Raw genomic sequence first — 12,489 nt, forward strand, 5'->3', positions numbered from 1 at the left:
AAAAGCATAACATTTGATTAAAAGAATTAAAAAGTTCATTCAAGCACAATGGTTTATCAATAATGCACCAAAAGATAAAAACTTACATCAAGTTCAAGCTGCGGGTTTTGAATAAAATTAGCTGGAATCATGTAGAGAAAACATGTATATATAGATGATCCATCATTATTATTTTCAATGAAAAGTCTTGTGATGGTAGTAAAATACATATCTTTTTGTTTTGTTTTGTTTTGGTACATTCGGATTGGCTTGGTGCAAAACCTGATGTCCACCATGGCTTTGCGGATTTCATGCCTATGGGGAAACTTGGTGAACTTTGTTACTTGGTGAAGGATAAGCTCTATGTGAGAGTTGAATTTTATAGTAATTTTATACCACTTATTACTGTTAGCTAATTTAGCTTCTTGGATTTTAAAAGGAACTTCTTTTACGAGCCTTATTGTGAGCTAAAAAAGTAGTATGTAATGCAAAATTGACTTGTGATGGTGGGACAATATTGTCAATTTGTAATATGACTGTGCATCTTAGCCAAAAGTCACGTAAATAAATTTAAGAACATGAAATTGTCGTCACATCTCTTATTTCCATGTGAAGCATTAGAGAATTTAAAGGAAAAAAGAGCTTTATTTTTGGATATGTAAAAATAAAAAAGAAATTGTGTTGTGTTGATGAAAAAAGAAACTAAATCAACTTTAGAACGTTCTTTTTTTTTTGTTTATTTCCAATAGAACTAGAAGAGGTGAATGAAAAGTCAGAAAGGATTAAATCTTCTACTACTCTAGAAAAAGAAAATAAACAAAATAAAATCCTAAAAGGATTAGGAATGGTGCAGCGTTATATAAACAATGCTAGGTTAGGTTCTCTCTTCAAACTCATCATTCATCAACACAACACAACAAAACTCTCTCTCTCATTCGAGATCTCACCACCTTTCTTCAATTCCCTTGTCAATTTGTTCATCTAATCATGGCCACAACAATGAAGAAGATCTTCCTCTTCGTGCTGCTGGTGATAACAACCTTCACGACGGTTCTCTTTGGTTCTTGTTCGGCTACTGTCTACACCGTTGGGGACTCGGCTGGATGGATTGCGAAAGAAGGCTTGTACTACGAATGGGCCAAGGAAAAGGTGTTTTACGTAGGAGACTCTTTGGTCTTCAAATACGATCCCTACGTGAACGACGTTACTCAAGTTTGGGGCGCTTTAGAATTAGAATTCTGCGAGAGTTCTTCTCCTAAAGCCGTCTACAATACAGGACATGATGTGGTAACCTTCACGGAACCCGGAGATCACTACTTCATCAGCTCAAATCAAGCTCAATGCGTACTTGGACAGAGGCTCGACGTCCTTGTTGTTCATGACCCGTCACGTCCTATTCCTCCACCACCACCGAGCAAGATCCTTCCTTCTGGCGAAATCTACAAGGTCGGTGACTCTAACGCATGGAGCGTTCCTGAAGAGAGCGACTACTATAACAAGTGGAGTCAGGATAAACTGTTTCATGTAGGAGATAGTCTACTTTTCTTATACGACAAGGAAGTAAACGACGTCTTAGAGATTACCGGTGACCTTGAATTCATAACCTGCGACCCGACTTCTCGCGTAGCCGTGCACAAGACGGGCCATGATCTCGTTACGCTCACCAAACCAGGAGTTCACTATTTCATTAGCTCAGAGACGGGTCACTGCGCCGCTGGGCTTAAGCTTCGAGTTGTGGTCGGACCATTACCCAAACCCGTTACTTTCACCAATTTTCCCAAGAAGATGGATTTGTCAGCTATGCACCGCCTCACAGAGTGGTTAAACACTTTCATACCCCAGCCCCATCACTAAAGTTTTCGTGTTTATTTGGTTTTTTCTTTTCCTTGTTTCTTCCTTAAGACCCAAGTTTGTTTAGTTCTTGTTTTCCAGTACTACATACTGATGTAACGTTTCAGATTTCTATTCATTATATAATACAATTTCAGTTTAGCTCTTCCAATATTTTGTCTCGAGATAGAGTCAAGAAGATCAAATAAAGTCAACCCCATCACTAAGCATCCGCTTTCTATTCATTAGCTAATTAGAGTTTCTTATCTTTATAAAGATAAGATTTTATCCTTATAAAAAAGAAAGACACTTCTCTTATAAATTACAACGCTTAAGGTCCCCAAGTGTTTTATTAGCCACAACAAAAAGTTACATTAGAAACCAATGAAAGAGTAATTTAATTGTACATGATTTATGCAAAGCATATCCGAGATGCTAAGTTTCTTAAACAGATGTCTGACAAATTAGCGATTAGGTCTTCCAAAATAGTGTTCAATCTGCAGACAACCTTGAGAGGACGAACCACTTGTTTTAGTTCCAAGCTTGAATCTCTTACCACTTCCTGAGCTTGCATTGGCGCTCTATACAATGCAACAGAGAGGTCAACAACACATTAGGCAAGGTATTGCTTATAGAGTTATAGTGCTGAGATGGCAATAAGAATAAGGGAGATAACATAACTCAAAATTTTAAAATCCGGATTTTGTTATGAATGAAGTAACATACTGAAAGAAGAATGCATAACTCACAGAAATTTGGGGTTTAGATCTCAGCACTTTGATTCTCCCACCTTTACCATCGGGTCCAATAGCGATCAGATCATCTTTGCTTGGAACTGAAGGCCCTAGTGATGGAGTTGCTTCGTTTCTCTCTCCATGTTTGCTCCATCTACTAAGGTTTCGATTTGTTCCACTTGACAACCAACTGTTTCCAACACCTGCATTTAGTTTTTCACAATCTTCAAATCTACTGTAATCAAGAACTTGAAATGATGATGTCGACAAAAAAAAAAAGTACCATTGCTGCCAGGTGAGACTGCTGATGTCGAGTCATTTCTGATGTTGAACTTTATATCCCTTACCATGGGATTATCACATTTCTCTTCAACATTAGTATCTGAATGTCTGACGCCAGAACTGGTGGTTTCAGGAACATCATCATCTACATCGATAACAGAGTCCGTTCTTCTAGTACTGAAGGAGCCTTCTCTTCCGCTTAAGCACGATCCATGATTGGTGAAGCCATCCTTTTTCTCTAATTTACTTAATGGTGGTGTAGAGATGTTCTCAACAATGTTGTCAGATGGAAGCATTCTGAAAGAAGCCAAGCTCTCAGTTGGAGGCTCGTAAACTTCTCTCTCACTGCAATTCTTTGAAGTTTTGATAGTCCTAAGAGCTCTGTTGTCTCTCTCTTCAGTTATCAACTCAAGTTCCCTCATTCGCTTCTGCTCATAGAATAAAGATAATAACTAATAAGAGCCAGATATAGAAGAACCAAACAAGATCGAGTGCAAAAGACACACCTTTAATATATCTATCTTTTCCAGAGCTTTTTCTAGTTTCTCAGAAGATCGAGCTTCGCCTCTGCCCAGCTGACTGCACTTTGCTAACAGTTCCTTATAACTCCTGTCAAAGGATAGATATAGAATAATGTTTTGAATTAGAGACTTCACAAATGATGAATAGGTAAGAACCGCAATGTACAGTCCCCGTTTCCACAACTTCTTGACCATATCTACTTGCTTATGATATTTCGTAATTTCAAAGATTAACAAGCTGCTGTAAGATACTAGTAACCAAACAAAGTACTCTACTCTGCAGGAATAAACGGATGAGTTAAGGTAAATCACCATCTTCCTAGGTTACTGAAGGTCATATGCTTTTTAAAACTGCTGCAGACAGGACTAATGGTAAACAATTCACAAAGTAAATGACCAAAAATGAGACCATGGAAGCAGTGACAAAAATACCTATTTCTGATAACCAAGGACTTGACTAGAGTGTCAATAGTATCTTTTGACTTAGCGTTATTCCCCAACATGGCTAGCTTCAGGACATCATCTTCCTCCAAGCTTAGATCAGAAACCCTGGACGCAAAACAAGAAGAGAGACTCAGAAAGATTTAACCAAAAGATTGAATGATGATTATATCAGAATCTGAAAACATTAGAAAAGAGTAAAAGAAAAATATCAAAGATTCTTCTTCGCACAGTTTAAGCGCTGCGAGCTCCTTGGCAAGAGCCATAGTTCTCTCATGTAGCTTAGCACACTGTGAAGTAAGCTGGATACATTCCTGTAAACAAACAAAATAATAAGTGACTCAACACCAAATGCTACTGTGGAGGATAAGTAGAAACAAAAGCATATTAAAATCAAAGGATGTTGAGTATAATGAAAAACCTCAGACTTCAACTTAAGCAAGTGCTGAGTCGTTGATATTTCTTGCAGAGACTCCCACCTTTTCACTTTATCCTCTTTCAATTGCTCATTGCATTGCTGCAACTGAGAGAAGCCAAAAAACAAAAACAAACACCAAAATTTACACACAATCTTCTTCTTAAGGATACTACTAATCAACAAAAGAATTAACACAAATCAATGACCTTATCGGAGAGCTCAGCATTCTCCTTTTTCTGATTATCAAGAGAAGAAGAAAGATTATGAATCTTCCCTTGGAGACGCTTCACTTCAACTCTCAGTAAAACCGGATCTTCCTCGATTTCAACAGTCTTTTTAGAAGAGGCAATCGAATCGATTTGGTCCCCAGAAGACTGAAAATAAAGCCGACACGGATCTTTTAGAGAACACTTCTGTTTACAGATCGGACAATTTCTCTTGTTCGTATTCGGGCAGTACTCGAACCATTGCTGCAAACTAGGGTTTTCCCCCGAACAAAATCGATTTAGCAACAGAATAAACCTAAGAAAAATAAAATTAAAAAAAAAAAAAAAACGTAGTATTTACTAACCAGAGTTCGTGAAAGACGTGGCCACAAGCGGAGATCGATTGGAGATTCTCAACCACCGGTTTGAGATCTTCGTAACAGATTGAACAAATAGCATTCCCCGCCGTGTTTTCTTCGGTTATGGACATCTCTTCCGCCAATCCGCCGCGACTGTAGTCAGTTCTGACACCTTCCTCCTCATCCAGTCACCATTTTTATCTCGAGAATATCAAAAAGGAGGAAAAAAAAAACATGGCGCGGGGAACAAAGTTGAAATTTTCTGAGGAACCGCGAAAAAAATGCTGGGGGAAAGAAACGCACGAGCGAGTCACGTGGTGACAATCAAAAGTGGCCTTTGTTTAGGCCCAAATTCTTTTAAAACCAAAAATGACACATTAAGCCCAATTACAATTATAGATCAGTGGAGTACACAATTTATTAATAATTCCCAATAACTGGGGTTTACCGACTTAACCTGTATCACTTGTGCAAGTTGTCCGAAGAATCAAAGTTACTACAACAACAACAAAAAAAAAAAAAAAAAAAAAANTCTTAACTTTATTTTGGAGATAAATCATTAATTAAAATTTGCATCAGTCAAACAAAATGTTTAAATTAATGTTGACTGTACTCGGTTTTAGTAATAATATTTTAATGTATATCTTTATTATTATTATTATTATTATTATTATTATTATTACAATATACTACTAAAGAAACAAAGAAAGAAAGGAAAAAAAGGTGGGTCCACGCGCTTTGATACTATGCTTCCTCGTGCAGCCCACTTGTAGCAATACTACTATTTTGTTTTTTATTAAACAAATAAAAAAAAACCGTCCTCGAAGGTTTCACGTGGCTCATGCACACCCCTGACTGAGTCAGGAGAAACTGGACCGTTTGATGAGTGTTGAAGCAACAAAGCTGGGATATGACCGTAGGATGATGAATGACTGACTGATAAAAAGATGTGATCGTTTATAAGCCGTACGATTTTGACTCACAAAGAGAGAGATAGAGAAAAGAATCAACATCACGAGGAGGCGAGCGAGAAAGAGAGAGATAATGGTAACGGCATAAAAGCATATATCTCTCTCCCAAAGGAGGGACAGCTGTAGCTACTCCACCTCATCATCTCTTATCTTTTTACTCACTCGCTCGATCTCTCGCCGTGTGTGTGTGAACCGTTGATTTCTGTTTTTTTTTTTTTTTTATGATAATGTCAACCTTTTTTAACTCGCAGAGATCACGCGCTCTGGCACGTGTGCCTTACTCTGCTACACTGTTGAATTCTCTTTACCAATTTTTTCCTCAGAAAATGATTTAAAATTTTGTACTTCTTATTTGAAAATTTTGTGTTACTCTTATTAAAGAATGTGTACATAACTTCCTAAGTTTATAGATACTATTTACATGAGCGTTGTTGTTATTCTTAAAAGATACAATGAGTATGAAAACAAATAGTAACCCCCAATGTTTAGAGTATGTGGCAGAGAGAGGGATCAGCTAATGGTGCTAAGTGACAATCACTATCTTTTTCTATCTACATACTTTTTTATACACATCGATGCATATTTTTTTTCCTTCCAAAAAGTATATATAAAATGGAATACATATGTTATCCATGAATAATTTTTAAAAAAATCTCAGTTGTTGGATTTGACTATTGTAATGTCGAAAAGCTCACAATGATCTGGAAAGCTTACAAATATTTAATCTGAACAATTTCCAATTCCATAACCGTAGGTGTTGTAAAAAAGGTAAAAAGGATATTATTAACAAATTTTTAACTTGTTGTGCGCATCGATCAAAAGAAAAGTAGGGATAGGCACTAGTACTACGAAAGTATGGTTTCCCACTACTAATTCAATCAAAGCAAGCTCGCTCGCTCGCTCCCCAGAAAGCGCGTGTGAGAGACGCGTGGAAATGTCCACAAAGGAAGTTGTGAGGTTGACAAAAGTAGAAGAAGGATTTATTCAAAGCCTTTGACAATTCATCAAAGTCAACCAAATACAAGAAACCTGAAACCACTTCTGGTTTAATTTTTTTGGGTGTCCAGCACTAGGCGACAAAGACAGGATAAGCATCGAGATACCATCTCCAAAACCACATAATAATACTTTATAGATTTGTTAAACAAATAGTATATAAAATACGTATTATATATATATACACGCAATATGATTCCGACACTGTTCATAATTTCCAAGTGTGTTCATACTTGTTTGCTTTTAAAACAAGAAATATATAGCTCTGTTTAATTTAGTTAAACTTTAATCACAAAGTAAACATATGTCCTGAGCATATGCTTTTCAGTCAAATAAACCCAAAAAAATTAGAAAATTTGGAACGAGATGTTTGCACAAAAATGGTATAATCGGTTTTAAGAGGATTCTTGATTTATGTTAGAATCCAATGATGTTTACTAATTACAACAACATCTCATATTAGTTCACTATGTTTACCAAAGTACAACATCTCATATTAGTTCAATATGTTTACCAAAGTACCACCATCCGTACATAATTTTCGTTTATCTAATTTTATAATCGCAAAAACATATTTTCAGCTCATACTTTGTGATAGAAATCTATTTATTTTATATATATTTATCAAACTAATAAACTAATATCTGGAAGATGATACTATATAAAAGGGTTCACATGTTGAATAATTGCAATGTTTAAAATAAATATAAAGAGAACAACACAAAATTGTATTTTACACTGTATTTTTATCATCTAATAACAGTTTAATAATAATATATTATCCTTCAATTTTTTCAACCCTTTTTTATTAATTTTCCTCCTCTCACTCTCTTTATAAACATCTCTCTCTAACCTTCAAAAGTCAGCGCTCTCTTTTGTCTCCTCTGGCTTTCTCTTTCTCTCCTCAGAGATTCGAAGCTTTTGTCTCCCCTGCCTGAGTTTTACCAAAATCAAATGGCCGACGATTGGGATCTCCACGCCGTGGTCAGAGGCTGCACAGCCGTGAGCACATCAGCAACTACTTCAACAACCAACGTATTTTCCGGCGGCGTGTCATCTCACACGAGTCCTATATTCACCGTCGGAAGACAGAGTAATGCCGTCTCCTTCGGAGAGATTCGAGATCTCTACAAGCCGTTCGTACAGGAATCTGTCGTCTCTTCGTTTTCGTGTCTGAATTACCCAGAAGAACCAAGAAAGACACAGAACCAGAAACGTCCCCTTTCTCTCTCTGCTTCTTCCGGTAGCGTCACTAGCAAACCCACAGCTGGCTCCAATACCTCTAGATCTAAAAGAAGGTTCGTTCTTTTTAACCTTTTGTCAAACCCATCAAGCGTCTTTTTTCTTGTGTTGAATCTTTTTGTTGTGAAGATGTGGTTAAAAGTCTCAATTTTGTCGAACCCATCAAGAACGTAATTAGCAAATGGAAAAAGATTGGTTTTTCTTTTTTATTTGAAGTCATCAAATTAAAATCTCGAATTTGATTGTACTATCAACTATCAAGAAGGCTAAAAAAAAAGACTCTGTTTTAATTTTTCTTGTGTGGTTGCTTGTTACAGAAAGATACAGCATAAGAAAGTGTGCCATGTAGCAGCAGAGGCTTTAAACTCCGATGTCTGGGCGTGGCGAAAGTACGGACAGAAACCCATCAAAGGTTCACCATATCCAAGGTAAAAAAAAATTACACACACAAAAAAAAAAAGATTTATTTTTCTTTATTTACCAAAAATTCATTTATTGACTTATAAATGTGTGTATTCTTTCAAGACAAAAGAAACTTGTCTGTTTTTGTGATTCTGTCTGCTTTTAGTTTGTTAAATTATCTCAGTTTCAATTTTGGTAATAATACAAAAAACATTCTAATTTATTTTTTATATATTCATTTTTTTTTTTAAAACAGAGGATATTACAGATGTAGCACATCAAAAGGTTGTTTAGCCCGTAAACAAGTGGAGCGAAATAGATCCGACCCGAAGATGTTCATCGTCACTTACACGGCGGAGCATAACCATCCAGCTCCCACTCACCGTAACTCTCTCGCCGGAAGCACCCGTCAGAAACCATCTGATCAACCGATGACATCCAAATCCCCGACGACCACGATCGCCACGTATTCATCGTCTCCGGTGACGTCAGCAGACGAAATTGTTTTGCCGGTGGAGGATCATGTAGCGGTGGTGGAAGGTCTCGACGGAGACGAGGATCTGTTATCTTTGTCGGATACGGTGGTGAGCGATGATTTCTTCGATGGGTTGGAGGAATTCGCAGCCGGAGATAGCTTTTCTGGGAACTCGGCTCCGGCGAGTTTTGATCTCTCTTGGGTTGTGAACAGTGCCGCCACGACCAGCGGAGGAATATGATTTAGATTACGGCTTAGAAAGAATACTCTTTTTTAGGGAAAGATAATAGAATGAGGATTAAGGAATTATTCTCGGATAATATGTATAAATAGGAAAAAGAAAAATGTTCTTTGTTAGTACTTTTTTCGGGGGTTCTTCCTATATATATTGTTTCTAAATATCTTAGAAAAATTTAATTGTATATTCGTTAAGCTCGATTTTTGATATTTGAGATGAAGCATATTTTTTTTGGGTCAAAATATGCTTAAAAAAAAAAATAGTTAAAAAAAAGTCAACCAAAGATAAAAACTTATCCCACAAGTCAATTTGGGCTTTATTTATAAAAGAAAAGCCTTTTACCTCTTATGTAGTACATAACTTATCGACCGTATATATTAAAAATAATACTATAATGATTTGTATATCATGTCATTGCATTAATTATAAAATTGTGTTAAATGATTTCCTACATGTATATGCTTGCATATAGTATCTCAATTTTCATTACCAACAAAAAGTATCTCAAGAGTATATACAATATAGTATTTGAACAGCTTATGCTCCAGTTTCAAAAGCGGCGATCATACTCATTTCTTAATTAAGGGTTTTGAAACAAAAAAAAGTTTTAACCTATGGTATTCGATACAATCAAACATAATAAAGCACTGGTGTGAGAGCAGGTTGCGAGAAAATGTCTAGATTATATGGACAATGTTTTCAATAAGTTAGAAGATCCATACTTTGTAAACATGTAGTAAGAAGTTGTAAACTTTATAATTGGTAGACATTATGAAAAGAAAAAAAACCTTCTTAATATTAAAAAAATACATGGAATCATTGTTTTAAAAATGTCTATTGGGTGTGACTAAATTAAAAATATACTTAAATGCAAGATATATACTCTATAATTTTTTTTGATTACAATGGTCAGAATATAAACATTTGATGTTCAATGATATAGGTCATACGATCATACCATTTCCAGCCTCATTAGTTAATTTTATTCATCAATTCAAGAATACTTAAAAACTAATTGGATAAAAAATGGACCAATATGTGCTAGTGATATCCGTCGATTTCAAGGTCTGATGAAGAGTTGAATAAGCTCAAATCATCGATTCTAAACAAAAAATGAGTTTAATGATTTTATACTCACCAGTAATAAATACGAACTAGGAAAACCATGTTTTGAAAACTAACATAGTAATTTACATATAAATATCTCAATCTTACTATAATTTTTCCTTGTTTTTGTAACCAAAAATCAAAATTACCAATTTTTTTAAAAATATATACATTTAATAAATTTACGTGTATTATTGGTGAATTAGATTTTGGCATGTATCAAAGAATAGTTCATTTAACATGGATTTTAACTGATAAAAATGAATGTTGAAGTTCAAAATAATAATATATAAGTTATGTAAATTAATTTAATTGCTTAAAATGTATATATATCATTGTAATATAGTGTTTTTAATTCATATATGAAAACGCAAAAAAACAATAGTAATGAGTTTAGAAGAATGAATCTATATTACCTGATTAGAGTATGAGTATAGCTTTATTTGTGCTTGATTTACAAATTATGATGCATGTTGTCATAAGTGGAGCCAAAAAAACTTGAGAAAAAGAATCAGGTTCTAAGAATGAAATTTTAATTATTTGATGAGTATATTAGTATATATTTATTTATGTTTTATTCATAAGTTTTAACACATTTTAAACAGTTTGACATTACTAAATGATTACTTATATGGCATATAGAAAATTATAATAAAATGTTGATTTTGTGGATTTCTATTATATATACCTATCTTTTCTTAAAAATTTAATTATTTAAATACTTCCTCTTTCACATTATATTTTTTTTTGGCTAAAAGCACAAATATTAAGAAATAATAAATATTTTATCATTCATAAAATAAACAATCAATAGATAAATAGAATGCATTAAAAATTAAAAACTAGTAAATTTGAAAAAAATGTGCATAGAATTAGTAACTTGAAAATTAATAAAATAAAACAAACGGAAAGCCTATACTATTAGTCTATGTACACTGACGATTATGACAAAATAGTATTACCTGATATTATGTATTTTGGAGTTTTAACAAAAGTAATGCAAAAAACATTTTGGAGTTTCGTCTATATGATGATAGCTAATTACGAGTATGTGATGGAGGGATATAACAGATTTTTTGTTAGCTTATAAGGCTTCCGACCGGCAACCATGATCAATTCCAATCTTTTACCGATTTCCTTTATTTGTGTCAATGGTTGTATACAAATGATTCATGTATTTTGTAAAATTCTTAATGATATAAAATATTTGATTTGCCGAAAAAAACCCTGATATTATGTATATATTATTTTCTATTAAATATTTTAACTTTTATTTAATAAAAAATGCATATAATTAAAATCTGGTTTAATACAAAGAAAAATATTGTTAAATTAAAATCGTGTTTAATACAAAGAAATATTTGCGTATTTGGGATAAATATATTCTTTTTTTTTTTTTTTTTTTTTTGGTGGTTGACTATGTAAATACTCTGAAGTCTGAACCACATTTGCAAATCCGCAAATTTCGTCCACCGTCGCATATCTCCGGTTGATTTCCTCGTTCGGCCACCGGCGAGAAAATGACGTCTTCATCACCGAAGTCTTTACAAGATTATGCAACTACAGACATCGTTCTTTGAAAGCCCATCCCTCCCGATGATGACTCTCCTCCGGTAACTATAGAAAAAAATTGAACTATATATTGTTTGTTTATTAATACTATTTCAAATGTTTTGGGATCCATAAGAATCGGCTTTTCTCATTACTTGCTTCTAAATCTTCGGCTTAATTTATTAATATCCTTCCTTAAAGTCTGCAACTTTTCTTGGGTTTTCGCCTTGTACCCTCGTGGGGTTTCCTAAAAACCTTCAGAAATCTCCATGTGCAATTCGAAGCTTGTGCTTTAAGTAAGTTTGTTTATTAGTATATAATATGAATATCCCAAGGTTTTATATTAATTCCACTAATCCCTAGGTACACTGATGATGTTAAAACGTTCATCCCTTCAACCAGATTTTGTAGAGATTTGTGCTTGTACAGAGAGGTTCAAGGATGGGGAAGACGAATGTATTATCCAAGATTAGAGCTTTCAATGGCGTCAATAGACCCATCTATGTGTTGGCTGGTTTGGCTTTTCTTATCTCTGTTGCTACATTAGCTAAGTTCAACTACATCACACCTCTACGCTTCTCTGATCGGTTCTGTAACTCTCACGGAAGCTTTGAAGGCGACAACTATAACATCGGAAGCCAAATGAGGAAGACAATCGAAACCGCCATTTTTAAAATCCACCAAGAAATGGATGATCTCAAGGCTTTAGAAGCTAATTCTTCTTCAGCTTCTGGATC

At 34.6% G+C, this 12,489-nt stretch overlaps 4 protein-coding genes across 4 annotated transcripts in view; 3 read left to right on the forward strand and 1 right to left on the reverse strand.

Annotated features, from left to right (window-relative positions):
- On the forward strand, window positions 957-1,909 carry LOC104712397. Its single transcript, XM_010429297.1, has one exon. The coding sequence runs from the start codon at window positions 967-969 to the stop codon at window positions 1,831-1,833; it is 867 nt and encodes a 288-aa protein (XP_010427599.1). The 5' UTR covers window positions 957-966; the 3' UTR covers window positions 1,834-1,909.
- LOC104712407 (E3 ubiquitin-protein ligase TRAIP-like) lies at window positions 2,018-5,220 on the reverse strand. Its single transcript, XM_010429309.2, has 9 exons — window positions 4,777-5,220; window positions 4,412-4,682; window positions 4,209-4,310; window positions 4,019-4,101; window positions 3,779-3,895; window positions 3,332-3,434; window positions 2,827-3,253; window positions 2,559-2,746; window positions 2,018-2,390 (listed from the first exon to the last, which is right to left on the reverse strand). The coding sequence occupies exons 1-9, from the start codon at window positions 4,899-4,901 to the stop codon at window positions 2,274-2,276; spliced, it is 1,533 nt and encodes a 510-aa protein (XP_010427611.1). The 5' UTR covers window positions 4,902-5,220; the 3' UTR covers window positions 2,018-2,273.
- LOC104712417 (WRKY transcription factor 22) lies at window positions 7,581-9,336 on the forward strand. The gene is made up of 3 exons (XM_010429322.2): window positions 7,581-8,035; window positions 8,297-8,407; window positions 8,638-9,336. Exons 1-3 carry the CDS (start codon window positions 7,692-7,694, stop codon window positions 9,095-9,097), a joined length of 915 nt encoding a protein of 304 aa, XP_010427624.1. The 5' UTR covers window positions 7,581-7,691; the 3' UTR covers window positions 9,098-9,336.
- LOC104712426 overlaps window positions 12,136-12,489 on the forward strand; it is a 2,559-nt gene continuing 2,205 nt past the window's right edge. The window contains exon 1 of the mRNA XM_010429332.2: window positions 12,136-12,266. Coding sequence (XP_010427634.1) covers window positions 12,194-12,266 — 73 coding nt within the window. The 5' untranslated portion in view covers window positions 12,136-12,193. The remainder of the gene's footprint in view (window positions 12,267-12,489) is intronic.

Source organism: Camelina sativa, chromosome 2 (genome assembly GCF_000633955.1).
Source record: "Camelina sativa cultivar DH55 chromosome 2, Cs, whole genome shotgun sequence".
NCBI lineage: Eukaryota > Viridiplantae > Streptophyta > Magnoliopsida > Brassicales > Brassicaceae > Camelina > Camelina sativa.